Source organism: Lepisosteus oculatus, chromosome 15 (genome assembly GCF_040954835.1).
Source record: "Lepisosteus oculatus isolate fLepOcu1 chromosome 15, fLepOcu1.hap2, whole genome shotgun sequence".
In the NCBI taxonomy this organism is placed as follows: domain Eukaryota; kingdom Metazoa; phylum Chordata; class Actinopteri; order Semionotiformes; family Lepisosteidae; genus Lepisosteus; species Lepisosteus oculatus.
In genome coordinates this window covers 24,091,374-24,111,295 of record NC_090710.1, presented here as the reverse complement: position 1 = coordinate 24,111,295, position 19,922 = coordinate 24,091,374, and the positions used below count along the sequence as shown (strand labels likewise).

At 35.0% G+C, this 19,922-nt stretch overlaps 1 protein-coding gene and 1 long non-coding RNA gene across 3 annotated transcripts; one reads left to right on the top strand and one right to left on the bottom strand.

Annotated features, from left to right (window-relative positions):
* Window positions 1-494: 494 nt before the first annotated feature.
* On the bottom strand, window positions 495-3,689 carry pou3f3b (POU class 3 homeobox 3b). Its single transcript, XM_006639153.3, has 2 exons — window positions 1,680-3,689; window positions 495-1,366 (listed from the first exon to the last, which is right to left on the bottom strand). Exons 1-2 carry the CDS (start codon window positions 2,901-2,903, stop codon window positions 1,268-1,270), a joined length of 1,323 nt encoding a protein of 440 aa, XP_006639216.1. The 5' UTR covers window positions 2,904-3,689; the 3' UTR covers window positions 495-1,267.
* Window positions 3,690-5,030: 1,341 nt separating this feature from the next.
* LOC107079526 (uncharacterized) lies at window positions 5,031-18,934 on the top strand. Of its 2 annotated transcripts, XR_001480471.2 has the most exons (3): window positions 5,130-5,604; window positions 14,448-14,499; window positions 14,768-18,934. It is a non-coding gene; the product is annotated as an uncharacterized lncRNA (long non-coding RNA). The 2 variants fall into 2 exon arrangements; XR_001480470.2 differs by having other exon boundaries at window positions 5,031-5,604; window positions 14,448-18,934.
* Window positions 18,935-19,922: the final 988 nt, after the last annotated feature.

Sequence of the window (19,922 nt, the reverse complement as noted above, 5' to 3'; positions counted from 1 at the left end):
ACAGAAGAAGGTATTCATGACGCATATCACATTTCATTCAAAAATGAGAAATTATGTCAAGTGTATCTTTACCTGTCCCTTATATGAAAGGTTTTGTTTGATTTTTCCACAAAGTTTCTTGGAAAACCTAAAGGACGTTCATACCGATGATACGTTTTTAAAATAATATAATATTGCTAATCATCGGAGAAACTGTTATAGCATGGAGAACACAAGCTTTCGTCATATACTTATGTTTAATATAAAATTGCAGTAAAATATAAATTTGAGTGTAATTCTCTTCTTAAAATATAAATCTGCACTATCATATGCACCACACACAACCACGTTATTTCATTCTAACAAATTTATTTTCTCAGTCATCTCTTACGGAATCACTACTCAAATTAAATTACAATCAAATTATCACATCAAAATATACCCTTATTACCTAACAACTGTCCATATCATCAGTTTCTTTTGATTTGTGCTCGTTTGAAAATAATAAAAAAATAAAACAAAAAGACAACGAAAAAGAAGAGAAGACACGTTATACAAGATCTGGGAAAAATAAATTACCGTTTGCAACAGTCCATAGTTATTCTGAATAAAATATTAAAACAAGTCATTTTGATGAAAAATATAAAGTAAATTTTAAGATCAGTATCTGATCTAGTGAATCTATATTGCCGGCTTTTGCAAAGTCTGTTTATTAAAACCTACCAAAAAACACTGCTTGGAAATGGCAGCATCATACATCCACAGCACCCATTCAGTCACACTTGGCAACGGATTTTAGGAGAGGAGAATTTCAGATAAGTGCAGCTGCAGATAATCAGTCTCTTTTTTCTCTTTTTTAAAAAATCCATTTATCGGGAACGGTCCACAAAATAAAATACAATCTTCAAAAGACGTGATCTTTTAGATCAAGAAATCGGGGCCAGTGTCTTTAAGAAAATGTTCTTGGGCTAAGAACCCCAATCCTTCTTTGTTGTTGTTGTTGTTGTTGTTGTTGTTTTCTCCTTTTTAAATTATTAAACCATGCAGTCCTCTTCTTTATAACACATTTGAAGCTTTGTGGGTCCGAAATCTTCTTCGATTTGTTGTCAGGTTTTATTTTTATTTTATTTTGTTTTGTTTTGTTTTTTTTTGCTCTTGCCTCCTTATCATTTACAGTTCCTTTTTGTTTAGTGCTTTAATGCCTGCTCATGTGGTCTCAAACAAACCAAATACAAAAAATAGATAGAAATATATCATTTCTTACACTTCGTTTTTCGTACTGATGTTGTTAGTGCGCCAAAATTACCTGGTGGAACGAACTTGTAGTTGTCACCCTCTGGTCACTCGGTTGACTCGCATCTTTTAAGTAATCTACTAAAAAATGTCCCTGAAAGAAAGAGCAGACAGAACCTTTTAGGTTAATACATTTGAGGCCCTGGATGCAGTTTATCGTTGCGTCTGGGGTGGGGTTGGGGAGGGGGTTTGTCTTTTCTTTTTAAAAAATATAAAACACATCTGCAGTCTTATTTATATTCCCTCTCACAATCACAGTATAAAATTTTTTGTATTTTTGCTATCTTGTTGATAGTCTGTGTCCTATCTGATAATATATATAAAACATATTATGTTTGCATGTTCTCTATGTCTCACTGAACATTCGTTTGCAGTCCATGGTGGGGGGGCGGTGTATCTGCACTCACATTTCCGACCTGAGAGTACACATCGTCCGGCGTCTGCTGCACTCCTGGGGGGGTCATCCTTTTTTCTTTCTGCCTCCGATTGCAAAACCAGACTCTAACCACTTCTTTTTCCAACTGCAAGCTGTCCGCTAGAGTGGTTATCTCCTGGGCCGAGGGTTTTGGGCATTTCAAGAAGTGGCTCTCCAATGCCCCCTTAACACTCACTTCGATAGAGGTGCGCTTCTTGCGCTTCCTGCCTTGCGCTGCTATCTTGTCGATGCTGGTGGGACTCCCGGTGGACGAGTCGGCTTCCTCCAACCATTTGTTTAGCAATGGCTTGAGCTTGCACATATTTTTGAAACTCAGTTGGAGTGCCTCGAACCTGCAAATTGTGGTCTGGGAGAAGACGTTACCGTACAAGGTGCCAAGAGCTAACCCGACGTCGGCCTGAGTGAACCCCAGCTTGATCCGTCGTTGCTTGAATTGCTTGGCGAACTGCTCCAGGTCGTCGGAGGTCGGTGTGTCCTCATCGGAGTGAGGGTCGTGGCTGTTCACTCCGCCGTGGTGCTGCTGGTGGTGCTGATGCTGATGGTGATGGTGGTGGTGGTGGTTCCCGTGGTCGAGCTCCGGCGTGTCCCCTCGCACTAAACCCGGGTGCACCAAGCTCTGACTCCCAGGCGGCGGGCTCAGCATCCCGTTCACCGTGAACCCCCCGGGCTGGGAGTATATTAGAGACTGCTGCTGCTGTCCCCCGGCTATTGAAGGTATGTGAGAGGCTGTAGTACCCCCCCAAGCCCCTGGGTGACTCTGGTGGGGACCCAGATGAGGGGGCCTGTGGTGCAGCGTCGTCCCCGTGTGTAGATCGTCCCTGCCCGAATTGTTTTTGACGTCCTGCTGCTGCTGGGGACTTCCCGTCATCCCAACGGGGCTCGACGACCAAGGCGATCCGGCTTCCGCCGCTGCCACCGCGGCTGCAGCCGCGGCGGCGGCGGCATGAGGCAGAGTTGTTACCCACTGATGGGCATGGCTCAACATATGGCCCCCGTTGCTTGCCGCCATGGCTCCCTGCATGAAGTCGCTCTGTACCATCTTCGCCGTGGGGTCTCCTCTGTACCCGGCAGAAACCGAGGTAACGGCAGCACTGCCAGGTTGCATGCCACCGCCTCCCGAGTCAGAGTGCACGATCGAGCCAGATGAGAGAATGCTGTTGCTGGGCAGGTAAGGATTGGAAGCGGCAGTGGCCATTCCTTTAACCCTTATGAATAGTCCGTTGATTGTCCCCCCTCCCTCTTCTTTATGTAACTTTTTTTTCCCAAGCAGACGGTATTCTATTACATGAATTAAACTTTAAAGGTCCGGGTAGATTTTTGGCTCATACCGTTGGGTTGTATATTTAACAATATTTGTTGTTTTTGGACACAGGCATATACATATGTTGCTCAAATTTTGCATGTAATATTTCTCTATATTTTCTTTGTTGATGTTTAAAAATCCACGTTGAGTTTAGAAGTCAGCAGTTAAAAAAGCCCCTTTCAACCCTGTATAGTCCTTAGAGAAAGTTTTATTTCGTTAAAGTGGAAAGTACAAAAAAAAAGTTTTGCCCGTCGCAAACTTCTAACAGTGATGGATCTTTCGCACTTTTCCTTAAAAATTGCAATCCTTTCTTTTTTAGTTCCTTCTCGTTGAACGGAAAAGCTGTCGGCAAAAGCTTCTGTCTTCTTTTGTAAATTAGCGGCTGAGATTTTCTTTCCTTGTTGTTTTTCCTTTTCTTTTATATTGCAGCAGCCGCTTTCTCTTTGTTCTGTTTTGATGTATTTAAACCTGCAAACCGCTAACTCCAGTTGAAGTACAATCCTGTATTACAGTGAACGACGGTGGTTGATAGCTGGCTTTCTCTCACTCGCCTGCTCTCCCCCTCTCTCTGACAGCTCTCTCTGTCCCTCCCTCAGAGCTCAGGGACACACGAATGTTTACCCTTTGCCAAGCGTGCGCACACCGTCCACATCTTTCCCCCAAATACGAGGAAGTCGAGTGCAAGACTCCCCTTGATTGGCTACCCGCAGCGCGATTGGCAGGTCTCGAAAGCCTGGCTCCAGGCGCGCAGCCCCCCCTTCCGGCCGTTACGATTGGCTGCTTTTTAATTTAGGCAAAAAATAAAAAAAGTCGGTGGAGCTTGGGAAATCTGTCCCTGATCCTTTAACTCTTAATGAACTGCAAGGGAAAGTAAGTAACCTTTGCCAAAAGTAATTCGTTGTGAACGTTGGCAATAAATATCAACACATCGCCGGCGTCTTTTTGTTGATAGAAGGACAGCTTGCATTTGCATATATAACAAGAAGAACACATCTCCGCATAGCTAAGAATTGTAAGCGCACAAATGTAGTATATTTAAGAAAATAAATTAACGTTCATTTTGTTTGCTAAACATGTTTCTACTTCATGTAACGAAACATTGTCAAGGGTTCCCCCATATGTAATGAACTCAGTCTTATGCAGAGCTGAAATGCGAAGTCAGTAAAAACACTGGTGTTTATGTATATAAAGGCTATATTTATTGCTAAAGATTTAATGTCAATTTTGATTAATTACGAAAAATATTGCATTTATAAAGGATACTGGAGGAATTTCCTCCATATCAAATGCTAATGAGTTAAAAAAAAGGTTGTGGCCTTTTAGGAGTTAACACAGAATAAAGGGGTTTGAGAGATGCTTCCAAGCGGAAATGCAGCACACAGGCAACCTCAGTGAACCACGAAAAAAGAGAAAGTGGCAACCAAAACAAGGGCAAATTGAGCAGTCCTTCGGGGATTTGCAAGGAAACAACCCCAGCGTTTGCTTATACGAAGGCACCCACGAATGTCAAACCTAGATACAGAAATAGAACATTCTGATTGTAGAGATAGGAGCGCCATGCCACATAACCTTCGTAATTTATAGGTGTTTTTAAAAGTGTAAATGAGTACATGAACTTGGGCATATCCCCCCATCTAAAGTAGGCAGTATTTGCGTGATGGACAAACTAACACGAGGCTTAGTGAATTTATTTAGGAATCAATCCAGTTTTTGCTTGCACGCTAGAGTGGTATTCTCACTTTCAGTGCAGGGTATAAATGCTACAGTACATCTACAGGTCATGGCCAGGCCGGTGACCAGACCTTATATTATTCAAAATCTATATTATCCTAATATATCACTTTAAAATATATATCTCCTATATATATATTAAATTTGAGGATCAAACACAGATTTCATTGATGAAAAAACGCAGATATCCAGGTGCAGACGTTTGAATAGTGAGTGCCAGAACCCCATGTTTTCCTTCCCAGCAGATTTTGCTTGGATCAGGCTCAAAAACCAAGCGAGTCTCGTGGTTTTGTTTACATTGAATGGGGAGGATAGGAACGGTGCCATGGGGCCGTCTTTCATTAATATACAGTGAGGATTTTGTCTAAATTACTGCTATGCATTTCACAGTGCACGCTTTCAAAGGGCGTCTCATGTGGCCCGCTGAAACGTGAGAGCGCCGCTGTATAAAGAGAAGTCACTTTTCTTCCAAAACAGTTAAAAGGAAAAACAAGAAAACAAAAAAAAAGAAAAATGTTCATGTTTTCAAGTTTTGCCTTTCTTTTTTGGTTTTGTTTTGGTGTTTTTGTCCCCGCATCCCCGCTGTGGAGTTCATTTGTTTTGTATGCAAAAAAGAGAAAAAAAATCCCGAAGTATAACAAGAGACGAACAGTTAGTGCTGATTTTCATTTGCATAAATTTTCATATATTTTAGTGAAAATAATAGACGAGCGGAGGAGAGCACTGCTCAGTTGAGTCAGTGCAAAGGAAAATCATTAGGAAGGATCCTTTCGTGGGAGAGGAGAAAGAGAAATTCGATCATTAAATTCAACAAAATAGAAATCAAACATTGATTTTCTGTGTATTTTGGGATTTTCAGATGGTAAGTGAATGCATTACTCTGCCTTTAAACGTGTTCTTCTTAGAGTTAAATTGTCGATTGAGAAAAAGGAAAAAACACTTTAAGCACCAATGTTTATTGCATAAAAGCAGACTACATGCATAATTTTGTGCGCGTACTGTATACATATATACCATAAAGAACAATTAAAGCGATGTATCTTTATTTGGGTATATAGATTTGAATCTCTGTGCCATTTGAAGCATTTTTGGGAAAATAATCTTAAAACGGTGATGTAATTTAGACGCAAAATATTTTTTTGCTTTTGTAAACCTAAAAACAATCAAATCTTTGTATAGGATTTCATTTATAACCTCTGGTTTATGAGCAGTGAACAGACGGTTAAGCAGAGCGGTTCTGTAGTGAATGTCCACCGCAGAAAGCACAATCAATCAAAACTAACCAGGATACCCTTTGGTTTTATTTTCTCGAAGAGTCGCGTAGAAGTGGATTTCTAGTAGTTTACGTATCCTGATTCCTCGCCATAAAACAGCTCCACTTTAATATGTTTGTACGAGAATTGAGAATTGAGAAATGAGAAGTAGCACCAACGGTAATGTTCACAAAATAACATCCGTGTGCATACTCCTACAGCAAAGGTAACAACACTTAAAAGTAACGACGCCTACTACTAACAGCAGTAGTGTTGGAAGTGTAACTGAGCACTTACCAGTAGAAAAAAATAGAATTAAATTGCGCGTTGCTTAAAGCTAGCAGTATTTCAAGAAATTACGTTTTTGTGATTTAATATCATAAATACAACCTATGTAATGAATGAAAATCTCCAGAAAGTGTAGCTTTTATTTATCACTAACATATAATGTCATATTTACAAATATTTAGAATTTATTCATTTATGTGTTTGTGTACTTCTACACCGTGCACTTTGTAGTTGATTTTGAATTTGTTCGCTTACTGTGTTTTCTCACGGGTTAACTTTATCTGCCCCTATTGGAACAGATGCCACATAGAGCTGCTCCCTGAAGATCATTTGTTTCCTTGATGGGGAACATTTCTGAGCCCAGCATTTTGGTTGCCATGGTGAACTGAATAAAAGAAGGAACACTAGTCACATTAAGCTATATGTTTGTGCACTGGACTTGAGAATAAAGGGCTTCTAGTTTAGCCAAGATGATCTCGCAAGGAAGCCAAACTAACAACTCGGGCCTTCCATGACATAACCTATTATTTTACCATGGACATTTAAATTTATTTTAAAACCGTTAATGGTAGTCTATTAATTTATACATTTTACGCGAGTTGTTGTTTTTTTTTACAAAACCCCAAATAACTTTGCAGTTAAATTGGAGTTAACAAAGAAAAACATATCAGACCAGCAGGGGTCGCGCTTATTCGTGCGCGCAACTTTGGTAAGTACTACCCTCTGCACAGCTACCGAAAGGATTTTAGAATTTTCTTGAGTCTAAAAAGACAGAGAAGAAAATAATTAAATAAAATATTAACAGTCACCCTTCTCCTTTCAAACACGTATTTTGAAATGGATGAAAAATTATCCTATTCCCCAATGTAAGTTGCCGAATTTGTGTTAATACATAGTGGATCTTAACTTCCAACGTATGCGGTTAGATGGTTCCAAAGGCAGTTACTGTATTATTAATTGCTGTTTTACCTTTGCAGTGAAACATGGTTTAATATGGCATCAGTGAAATCTTGATAGGGTGGATTGTTTTAGTGAAAGCATATGGTTTTAGTTTAGAGAGTTCAGGTTTCTTTTTTAGAACAGGGAAGAATAATACTCTTTAAAACGTGGCTTAATTCATCTCCCAGTTTTTCTGATTTTGTATGAAGGTATTCAACGTCAGCGCACCAATTAGTTTTTTTTAAAGAAAACAATAGGATTTGTCTCTCCTCAAAGACTGCTAAAAGATTAGCAAGAAATTTTGTAGCCTATGCAAAGTGTAAACGAAGTATTAAAAGTGACCCACTGTCATAACCCATCTTAATTTTCTGCAGAAATAATGTTTTATGATTTTTTCCCCCGTGGAGCCTCATTAAAATAGAAACCAATCTGACATTTGTTTTTGTATTTAACTTATTTAAATCATATGATTTGCATGCAATGTTCTCTTTGGGTACACTTTCGAAGTTTGTATATGACCACCAAGATGTTAGGTACATAGGCATTGTATCTAACTGCTATGTGAAAGAGAGAGGTTAATATGAATAAATACTCCATTCTTATTATTTTATTTATAGTTAGAAACTGTGTGGAAGATTTCTAAATTGTATATAGGTTGACTGTATATAGGTAAAAACATTAGACTGTTTTTACACAAACACGTTTACCTTCTCTATAGTTGTACAGAACTGGTGAATCAAATGTTTCCATTTTGTATTTAAAATAATACCGTTTTAACTTGCCACTACATGTACCCCTTTCTCATAATATTAATAATATTGATCTTTGAGAAAATGAAGATGATGATATGATGATGCATCTATCAATGTATTGCTCAGACGAACATTTTTTATAATACCTTTTATGACACTGCAGTTCCTCCACATTTCCCTTTTCCGAAAAGACGCAGAAAAATAGATTTAATCGAATCTGTATCTCCCAATGCTTTAAAGTAACCGATTGCAAGCGCTGCGCTACAAGAGCAGAACTGTTCTTCAGGATCGAAAACTTCTTTGCCTTTTATTACCAAAGGCTTTTAATTGAATGTCATCATCAGTGTCCCACCCAGTGTCTCAACGCCGTGCGCTTCGTAATGATGTAATGAAATATCTCAGGCACACGCACCTTTACTTATTTCTTTAGACGGTTGAAGTACAGTGAGCATTGTTAAAGTAAGACGCACTTTAGTGGGACATAAAATTTAAAAGTTCAACGACTTATTTTTGAAATGCAGACATACACGATCTTTCACACTAACATTAACAGGATATCGTAAATGAATGAGCTCCATGTTTTATTTTATTAAACGGAAGGAGAATGTATATATCACTCTTTGGAAAAATGAAAACAAGCAAAATCAAGTACTGAGTCGCTGAAAGCAACTCGCTATGTCATCACGTCATTACAAACGATGTTAATAGCTACGTGGAGTCAACAAAAAGTTTGAAAGGGCTTTGTCCTGAGATGTTTGATTATATTACTAATTCCTCCAAAACTCCAGAAATGTGATCAGAAGCGTCAAAAAACAAATAAATGCCAAATACCTAGTCATTCAACAGCTACTGACATATATCTTTTAAAATATTATTTCCTTTGAAGATCCAGGTCAAATAAGTAAAATTAAATGAATTAATCGTAAATTCCTAATACACTAAGTCTGATGTTATTTAAAAAACATTAATCATTACCACACAAGTTTTAATTACAGTTACAGAATGCATAATTTATCCTGTTCACTTGGTCCAAGTATATGCAAATCGTTAAACACGTTAATAACGTGTTCTTCTTACATCCAAGGCTAACCCTAATAAAATTAATTTAGAACAGTTTGTAACTTCGTACCGTTTATGCGTAATGTATCCATTTAATTAAAGCAAAGTCTTAGTAATGTCGTATATATAATTAAGATTCTCCGTTTTTACTGTGTAAGGCTTATGAGATAGCCTAGTTCGACAAGTGTAAAGATTATACACAAGCAGTTTTGAGAACTATGTAGCCTAGTTTTTGATAAATAAACTTATTTCATTTTTGGAAATAATGTTTCCAAGATGTTTGGTAAGCAATGTTTCTTAAGCTCCATTACCTAGTATTCCTTCTATTAATAATTAACACTATTCTTAGTATTAAGGTTTATCTGAAACAATATACTATTGGAAGCCTGTGTATTTTATGCATTGTCTGATTTTAAATTCTGCAATGTTTATAATAAATGTCAACTATCCCTTGCTAATTACTTTTCTTTTTATTTGAAATCAAGATATGATTTTTACAAATCATACAAGTAGATAGACTTTGAAGTATTCATACACAGTAGCTTGGCACATTTTATTGTATGTATCTTATTTACATATCATAACACTGAAAAAAAGAAATGTATGTTATAAATCAGATTTTTTTATCCTAAGCTACTTCCCCTTGTTGATTCTGGATTCAAATATAGATATAGATATAGACATAGACAAAGATATGTAACTTTTATTAAAATTACAGACCAAATATGTGAAACAAGCTTTATGTATCTCTGTGAATGCTTCAGTTGTTTTATTATGATGTGAGATTTCTAAACAAATCTGTGAAGGAATAGGAATCTGTGAAGCAACAGCACAGAATCTCCAGATTTCAGAACTCCACGACATTATAAGAACTGTAATAATTCATTACACTTGTGACATTTTCTCTTTAAAAACAATGGCTGGCTCATATGTGTAGAAAAAATGAATTAGGGGGGTTTTGTTTTCCTGGACGTTTTCATGTGTTTTTAGTTACATTGTGCAAATGTGTCTGTTATTAAATACGGCGAAGAGTGGTGTTGTTGAGCAGGTAGCACAGATGCAATAAAATGCACTTTTCGAAACTATTTTTTCATCACTTTGATTTCCAAGGCTTTTTGAGAAGAGGACTGATGCAAAAGAGACTTTCTGCAGGTTTAAGGGCTTCAGTGTTTTGTTAAAGTGGATTATTTAGAAGAGTGGTACTGAATAAGAATTGATCTGGAGGCTCTCTCTCATCAGATGGCATGGGGTGTTCATATACATGCACATACATATCACATATAATGTTATAAAAGTCTAGCTAGCAAATAGAGAAATGTATTTGTTTTTACAATAGCCTCAGCTTTTGTCCTGCAGACACACACAAATGTGAACATAAGGAATAAAAAAACCCTCCTTCATTACAAAGCTTAAAAAGAAAAAAATAGCCGGTACCCCCATTTGATAAAATGTATCCATTGTGTTAAAAACCTGGGTGCAGATTGCAATAGTGGCTGCTTTGTTTTTGTTTGTCAAACAGGGCTGTTCTCTTGGGAGAGGGGCATGTGGCACATCCCAGCCCAGGATTACATTAATCAAAGTATTTATTTCCCCAGGGATTCCTAACACAAATCAGACTAAATCCTAATAAAATTGGATCGTGGGGGAAACTGAACACTTCAAGTAACCTCCTCTTATTCTAATAAAAATATCAACATTTACTACCACTTCTGCAACATTATTGTCTTACGCCGTGCCCTAAACCCATTGTACTTGTGGTTTAAGTTCTCCTTGACCAGAGACACAAAAGAAACCAACCAATATGTGGCTGACACAACCAAGAGCTTGCCACTATGAACCTGTCTAAGACTAGAGAATGAAGGACTGGGGAAACGTAATCTCTCAATGAGATAAAAATCCATTTAGGTGGAATTATTTTTTAAGATTGTTTGGGTTAAACAAAACAATGACGTGGCATTGTGGAGAATGCGAGGAAAAATTACAACATAGAGAAAATAACAGCACATGCTTTAAAAAGAATAATGTAATGCACATCCTGCCAATGCTATAAATCTGTGGATGTTCTGCTATAAAGAAGACTGTGCCTGTGCAATAAATACTTAAGACAATACATTGCCTATTACAGGTAATGCAAGTAAAATAATGGAGCTGTAATTTTTCTTATGTTTGATTTTGTAATACAAGCTGTGCTGTTTAATAATCATTAGTTTAAATGGGTAGAAAATAAACAGTTTAGTACGTTACACTGAAGTACAAATTCCTTTACGCTGTATTCCTTACAATGGAAGAAAAGTAATGGCTTTATATTTTTTGGAAATACTGTAGGAATCACACTTAGGAAATTTGAGAAGTGTGTAGATATATGAAAGCACTGCACGAACCTGCCTTATAACGGAACATTTTTATAACTAACCACATTACACAGATTAAAAAGTGACGTTCAATGATGTGTTACAGTAAGTTTTCTAAAGAAGCAGATTCAGTACCTCATGGATGTTGATAAAATATATTGAGAATTTATTGCCTTTGTTTAGAACTAAAATTAAATCTTGTAAGTGTCTCATGGTCAAAAAGTTTCAAAGAGTATCTTATAAACAAAATCCAAGAGAATATGACCTAAGCAATACAATTTGAAATCTATTTCTTACAATTAATGTATAAGAAAACACTAAGGATATTATAGCAGTCAGACTTATCTATATCAGAAGATATTCGAATTTTATGCAAAAGTAGGGTGGTCATTGTTTTTCATTTTACTTATAAAAATATATACAGAATTATATATGTTTAGCAGCCACCCTTAACTGCTTTCCATTACTCTGTTTGGCTTATGTTGTTAGCAGCATTTTTTATCATGAGTGTGGTCACGTCTGCATCTGGGAAATCTTGATTTATATGTTCATTAAATGTAGAACACTTATGTTTTTCTGCCTGTTTCCTGGAGACAGACCTATTTGCGCATAAACGAGCTCGCCCTATACATGTCTTATTCTTAAGGAAACTACAGTGTTTGTGCACGTTCATTTTACCTTGGCTCAACATTGTTAGACTTTATATTTCTTTCTAACAACCTTTCAGCTCATTTGCCCTTTGTAAATAATATTACATTGGCTTTTTGGTGCCGGCATGGAACATTGAAATGCACCAAATGCCCACTGTGTTATGATTACTCACCGATGACTGGCAGTCGGCCTTTTTGTAAAATGGAGCTTGAAAAAGGGAAAGATCCAGAATTGACATTTGCATGTACAAGATGAAACAGTAAAACATGTAATGGAATACTTATTTCATCTTTGAAATTGCTAGAAGTGCAATATCTGGAAATAGCCACGTGGAGTTGAGTGCTTTTACAAATAAAGGAGAAGGACAACAATACATAGACAGTTTTGTTGACTAGGTAAGGCAATCATGTTTTTAAATTAGGCATTCAATAATAAGATCATCTCCGCGTCTCATGTCACAGTCTGATGTTTTGTACATTATACAAGTATGTCCATTTTAATCAAATTAGATATAACAAATATATTTGTATTCATTTGTTTAGATTGATCAGATGTTAACCCAGTTAGTCTACTAACTATCATACTCCTAATAATTTTGGTTTAATTATGAATTTGTTAGTTCTAAATGTATTTAGCAGACAAACCCTTTAAGGATTCTCAAAATTATTGTATGTACAACAAAGTATTAATCATTTTAGATATGTACATGATAAACATACTTAAATAAGAATGCATGCTACTGTATATGTATATGAAATGTGGAAAGTCTTCCACTTATAACATAGGAAGTACTCTCCCCATGCACTTCAAATGAATGTGACTTGAGCAGCTCCATAATACATGAGTCAAATGTTATAGACTCTATATTATCTGCATTATGAAAAACAAGGTATTCAATAAATACAAGCATTCACATACACATTAAAAGGTCATTAATTTGTTTCTGACTCAAGCTGCTTTTTAAATAATTGTGAGTTAAAAAACTGAAATTGGCAATTAATAATCATTTCAAAACATTAAAAATGAAACTAATATTTCAGATTAAAAGAAACCATTTAGCAGTGAATATGGAATTCCTGAGATCTGGTGGTGTTAAAAATAGTTTACCAAGATACTCTTAAATACCCACTTAACAATGAACTGTCTGGATGACTGTTCGTGAAAATGTGGGAAATGCAATGAGAGGTTTATGATGTGTAACAAGTGAGGAAAGCAGGCTGAAGAAAGTTGCATCTTAACATTTTGTAAAACATGCCATCTATTACCTGTAAAGAGGGGAGTATTTATTTAAAACTTCAAACATTTTGGTGACTGTAAATAAAACAACAATGCCACTACACATACACATTTTTGCCTTCTTATCAAAATGCCATCTACAACATCAGTACTTTTACCAATATTGAAACATTGAGAAAAAGCACAACTAAAATACAAAAAAGAGCTTTTTAAAGTTATTACTGAACCTAAAAACTATTTTCCCTTTTTCCTCCTTCATAGTTTTCTAACTTTAATATGCCATGAAGTCATAAGGTCAGCAATCATATACCGGATGAACTTTTGCATTCTCGGATAAACTTGAAATCATGTTTTCAAGTTTCACCTTGTGAGTGATATATGCTTAATGACTATTGGAGAACAACTCATTCTAGATTAAAATACATCTAGTTTGAATTAAGATACATCTTACTCTGTACAGAATTGCAAAGTGTATTACTCCTGATGTTATTTTACATAATCTATTTTAATGTATCCTCTAGAGATACAGAATGAAGATTAATTTTGTACAGTGGACATATGCTGCTTGCATGATTTTTGTTATTTCTCCTTATAATATATTAAGATAAACTAAAAACTTGACATGTACTATCTTCTTTAAGAGGCTGTGTAATTGTGAAAGTAACGTATATGTTTTAAATTTGATTAAGTGGAAAAAAGAAAAGGAATGAATTAAATTGTTAATGTTTCATTTTTCTTCTTCCTTGGATACGTACAGTATAATATTTACACATAATATGATCGTTTCAGCATACGATAGTAATAGTAATGTACTAAGAAACAATTTTTTGCACATATTAACAAATTAAATTGGCAGTTAAATATCAATATTAGTCCTATGAATGATAAAACTAAAACCCATCAATAACATGCTATGTTCTTTTTGAATCTATTGTTTTGAAACTATTAAATCTAAATAGCTACAATATTCATTTTTTTCTGTCAACACAATGCTGATACCATAATGATTGAGGGGACGTATGTTTATGAAATTAAAATTAACAGGAAGCAATATCATTTTTTGTATTTTTACCAATTTGCATGATTAGTAGTAATGCCAAGATGCATATACAGTTTTGTGTAGTTCTGGTAATGATATGTTGCTAATTGTTTAAATTTTGATTCTTGCTCCAACAGGAATAACTCATATGCTACTCAGCATCACCCTTGAAGCAAGCTCCAAAATCAGGTATTGCATCTGAAGGAGAATGGACACAATCTAGACAGTTTTGCCCATCTTCTGTTTTTTTTTTTCTAAGAAGGAAAGTGCTTTACTGCTTGAATATTGATGCTGCAGGCTGTTTTCTTTGGTAGACTATAAAGATATGCAAATGCAGTTGTTAAAATGAAAAAAAGGAGTAGTACATTTTGTGTTTTTATTTCTCATAGTAACAGTTCATTATGTGAAGGGCTTCAGGATTTGCTGTTGTGTTTTATTGCCTAATCTTGTTTTGTAGGAGCTAGAATTGAGCTGTGCAGGTACAGTAGGAAGCAGGAAATTAAACATATTTCAAAACTTTGGCTTGAAATTCTTGGAGTTCAGCTACAAATGGGAACAAAAGCATCTGCAATCTTTTAAACATTTGTAACATGTTGCCAAACAAATGTACATCTAATTTGTATATATTGCATAAACTTTAAATAAAAAAAACAGAAGCTTGGATTTCTTATACCCTTGAAATTTCATTCATATTGTATCCATTTTGGTAGCGATTACCAGCACCACATAAACTGATTGTTAAAAGGACTAAATTAAAGGTTTATACCAGTTTGAGTGGCTTAAAAGTTTACCGGTGCCATTAAAAACTTTACTAGGCTTCCTCTGCATGATAAATAGGCCTTCCAGAAAAAAAAATGGTATTAAGAAAGAATTAGCATAACAGGAAAAGCATTAACCGACCTACGCAGTTCCCAGCATGCTAGTATTTAATGAACGCACCCCTGGACTTGTGATGAAAAATATACTGTAAAAACACAAGTATTGCTCTTCTTGAATATGGACAAATTCAAGTGGCATTTTGGATTTAGTATTAGCGCACCATGCAAGTATAATTTTTCTTCTCATAATGAAACCAGAAATTATTACACAAAAATGTCTGTCAGCTTTTGATGTCTTTTTTATATCTTTCTTGTACTATTCTGTATCTCACCTTGCCCAGGCATTTCAAATTCATAATTTCTGGACATTTCTGGACATGTACGGGTATATACAGGTATATGCAGGTACATGAAACTGTACATGATGATAATGCAGAGTCCATTTCTTCATGTTGTACCATTCCTTGTATTCCTGTAATCTGACAAGAAGAAATATCACAGATGTTCCTTCATCTGACTTCTTCAAAATGTAAACACTTTTTAGACATATTTTCACTGGAATCAACAGTGCCTACTCAGTTCTGTGAAAGTGAGCACACTAGAATATGAAAAAAGAAGCCATAAATGAAATAACTGCCAATTTGGTTGCCTACTGTATGTACTTGTCTTGGTAAAAAAATTCAAAATGCTGAACATTTTGTTTAGATTATTAATCGGTTTATATCTAAACAAATAAAGTGTAAATTAGAATTCAGTTCAAAATGATTAGATCACAGTGTCAATTAGTTTATTCTTCATTATTAAACATATTTTGAAAAAGACTTAGAATCACTTGATCATTTCCAGAAATAGGTATTTCCAGCAAACATATTGCAGAGAGAAGTTTTTTTTTAAAAGTAAAACTATGAAAGTAGGCATGAAATAAAATTATAAACTAAATGTACTGGCTAACTAACTAAGGTAAGTTGATTCTCGTTGTTGACATAAAGACATTTCGTTTCCAGGTGAAGAGTGATGTAAGTAATATATGAAACAAAGTTACATTTTACTTTTGTGTAGTGCCACTGGATTATTTTCTTCTGAATTATTCAAATATTATCTATCAAAATGAATGCATAAAATAATTAAATTATTTATCTTTATCAACATAATGCTTTTAAACATAATTCTAACACATTCAAGTAACCACTATAAAGCTGCTTCATTACAACAGTCTTACCATGTTTTAGTCTGATCTTGTCTGATCTCAGAAGCTAAGCAAAACTGGGCTTGGTCAGTACTGTGATGGAAGCCCCTTAAGAAAAAAGTTGCTCCTGTAAGGGTGCCACTGACAGGGGGCATTATGATCTAACACCAAGGCCCTGAGTGCTTGGTCATTAAAATCATAAGACATGCTTTTATAAATAAGGATGTTAACATGGTGTCTTGTTTACATTCTTGGGCTGTAACAATGTGGTCTACCTAAAGCAATTGTTTTAGTTGTAGGATTTACATTTAATATTCACCATAGAACAATAAGGAATGTGGTTGCTTTTCAGTTTCAATGTTCAGAGTGAGCCTCCTTCTCTCAATATGCAATTCAGTACTTAAACTTTTCTCATGAAAATAGCTTCTCAAAGGACTTGTTAAAGTTATCAGCCTGGAAGAATATGGAGGAAGGAAATCAATATGATGAGAGATGATAGTAGATCTTTCCATGTTCTCCAGATTTTCAAACTCTTTGCATTGGATTTTATGTTGCTTAGTCACAATAGCAAATATCTAATAGCATAAGGTGAAAAAATAAAAAAAGCACACAGAACACATAGCACCTACAGTATATATGAGAATATGTAACAAGCAGGAAATAAATAAATGCAAATTATATAAGCTGCCTGTTTATGTTATTATCTAAAGCAAAAACATCCAGTTCAGTCTCATTTCATAAAGGTGTGTCATTTTTAAAGCTTTGAAACACGTGAAATGTTTTATTCCAGGAATGCTTAAAGGAAAAAAAGGGAATTAATTTTAAATTCAAAAGAGTTTCAGAATCAACACTGTTTCTCCATAACATTCAGTGTTTCGTTTCTGCCCCAAATGTTAATTGTCAAGTTTGATCACGACTCTCACAGTAATATCCAGGGCTCTCGGGTTCAGTCGCATACACTGTCTCTGAAGAGCTTCCAACAAATGAGCTATTCAGCACCGACAACAGCAAGACTGGATGTACAGATAAACACTGAAGCCCTCCTTGTGTTTCCAGTTACTACTGATGAATTCCCTTTTATATACATTTGGTTATGAAAGAGAACCTTTCCATACTTTGATGGATGTTTTTAAAAGACCAAGATCTAGAAAGAACATTTTTAGTAGTTTGTCATTTTTAACTATGACTAATACAAACAATGCATTTGCAAACAATGCAGTTTCAATTCATTTTCAAAACAGCTGCAGTTCTACACCTAAAGATTTTCTCCTTAGTTTGAAGAACCTTACTGCTCTCGCACAGATTGTACATAAGCTTTGTAGTAATAAATCCAGATTTAATATGCATCTCCAGCAATTCTTTTTCTGAATGTCAATATTTTAAAATGACACATAAATAAACTGATTAAACAGAATGTCAATTTTCTTATGACAAATTACAAAACTATTGGTTGGAATTTATGAACAGTAACTATTGGTGCAGCACAATTTTCTCTTTAGATTACTATACACTGATTTTACTGCCCCGTCTCTTTTGTTTGAATTTGTACCTGTTTCCAATATGTGTTTGACTCACTATAAATCTTGTTAAAGAGTTGTTAAATCTTTGTAATACGTGCTGTAGAAATGGACCCACTACTCTGCCTATTACTAGTGTAAATTGTATACCTGTGTGTTTTTCCTCGGAATCTTGCTAAAACATAAATACTTTAACTGACTTTTATTAATAGCAAAAGCTGTGTTATAAGCTACAAAGTGTAACCTTACAAAATGTAAACATTATACATGGTATATACTGTATGTGCACATATCAGCGTACTGTATATATTTATATAAGCAATGCGTTGCTTGATTTCTGCAATAGCTCTCCTATTTTTACCGCAGATTACTGCAAAATAATTCTGGGTTTACCTTTTGTGTTTTTATATCACCTTGGTATTCATCTTCTATTTTACTTTATACTACATTGTTAGTTTATGTTAAAACACCCAATTTATTTTCCCTTATGAAACAAGAAAACTATAAGTGATCTATGTGCCTCTATAGAAGTATTCCAATGTAAAAACTGAGGCATTTTATACAGAACATTTGGTTATTTCTATTAGGGTTATTGTTCTAAGCGTTGCACTATGTATCTTAAATACAATTGACTTTAAAATGTTGAGAACTTATGGTACAAATTGTAATTATTTTTTGTAAGTCATCTTATGTAACAGAGACTGCTAAGTACATTAACAATAATAATTATATATAGGATAGGCTCTGGCTTCCCTGCAACCCTGTATTTGATAAAGTTGTTTGAATGGATGGATAGAATATATACAACATAATTATAAAAGTTTCTAATTCACATTTCACCATGTATTTTTTCTGAGCTGTTTCTAGGGGAAATCTGGTTTGCATAACTTTATAGTCAAATGTCTTCTTCAGCAACATTCATAGAATTTAAAATGTAAAATTTAAATGTAAAAGTTTCTGCAAATTTTACTGCAAATCATAACAAAGAAATATCCTTGTTTCAACTATCAAATGTCTCGTTGTTTGCCATTTTCTTTCAATTTGTTTGTTCCATGACTTCAGTACTTCTGTATCCATTAAAATAGGCAATTTTAAAAATTGGATTTCATGTGTTGGAATTTTATTTGAAATGAGGTTCATATTTAGGCTCTCTAGTGGATTCTTCCATCCCTGTAGGCCTTGGTTCATGTATGGTTGAAAAAAACTACTGTGATTACTTAAGTTTTAACTGAGATGACATTGTAATCCTTATGACAAAACCACCTTCATAGACATTAGAGGACAAGGACACAAAGAATGAATGGTTCACATGCATTGGATTTAACCATTGTCTTTCAAATCAAAGAATATTGTAGGCAGCTGAGAGGGAACTCAAGCATTCACACCCAACGTGTGAGAAAAGGGTGAATTTAACAACCAGATAAACCACAAGTAAAGGATAATGTATATATATTTATATAATCACTCCTTCATAACCTGTTAAAACATCTATTTTAAGAAGTGTTTGAGTTCTTATGTGGAAAGAAGATATATTATTAGTGATTATGTTTCTCAGAAAACATTTTTATATCACTACATAGCTTTGTTTATGAAATGACAAAATGATTACAAAACATATAGCACTGAAAATTGTATCATCTGAAAAATGCAAAATTCATTATAAAGTAACATATATTGTAATAATATATATGTGGGCTTACAGAATTGCTAAATACTTAGTGGAGCTGCTAAATTGGTTTATAACATAAATGGCAGGCATATCATTTACAAAACTACATGTTTCTCTGAAAGCTAATATGTGCATGTGGAGGAATTTCTCATATGCAACATGACACATTACCATCCACTCAAATGTTTTGGCATTGTCAGAAATACAAGTTTACCATGGACCCTAAAATAAATACCCTTTTTTTGTGTGCCTTTTTATTACATACACTAAAAATCGTCTATAGATCATGATAACTGTTTTTCCAATAAAAGACAAATCTAAAAACATGTACAGGCAAATAGCAGTGTGCAGTCTACTTTTCTCAACCTGGTTCCACAACAGCGCCTGTGGCTTGTATCATGGGAGTTAGACAGCAGGCCATC

Excerpts from the sequence above, each read along its gene's own strand:
- pou3f3b (XM_006639153.3), bottom strand. The coding sequence starts at position 2,903 with ATGGCCACTGCCGCTTCCAATCCTTACCTGCCCAGCAACAGCATTCTC. Across the intron at positions 1,367-1,679 it reads TGTACTCTCAGGTCGGAAAT|GGACATTTTTTAGTAGATTA; the intron begins GTGAGTGCAGAT and ends TCTTTCTTTCAG.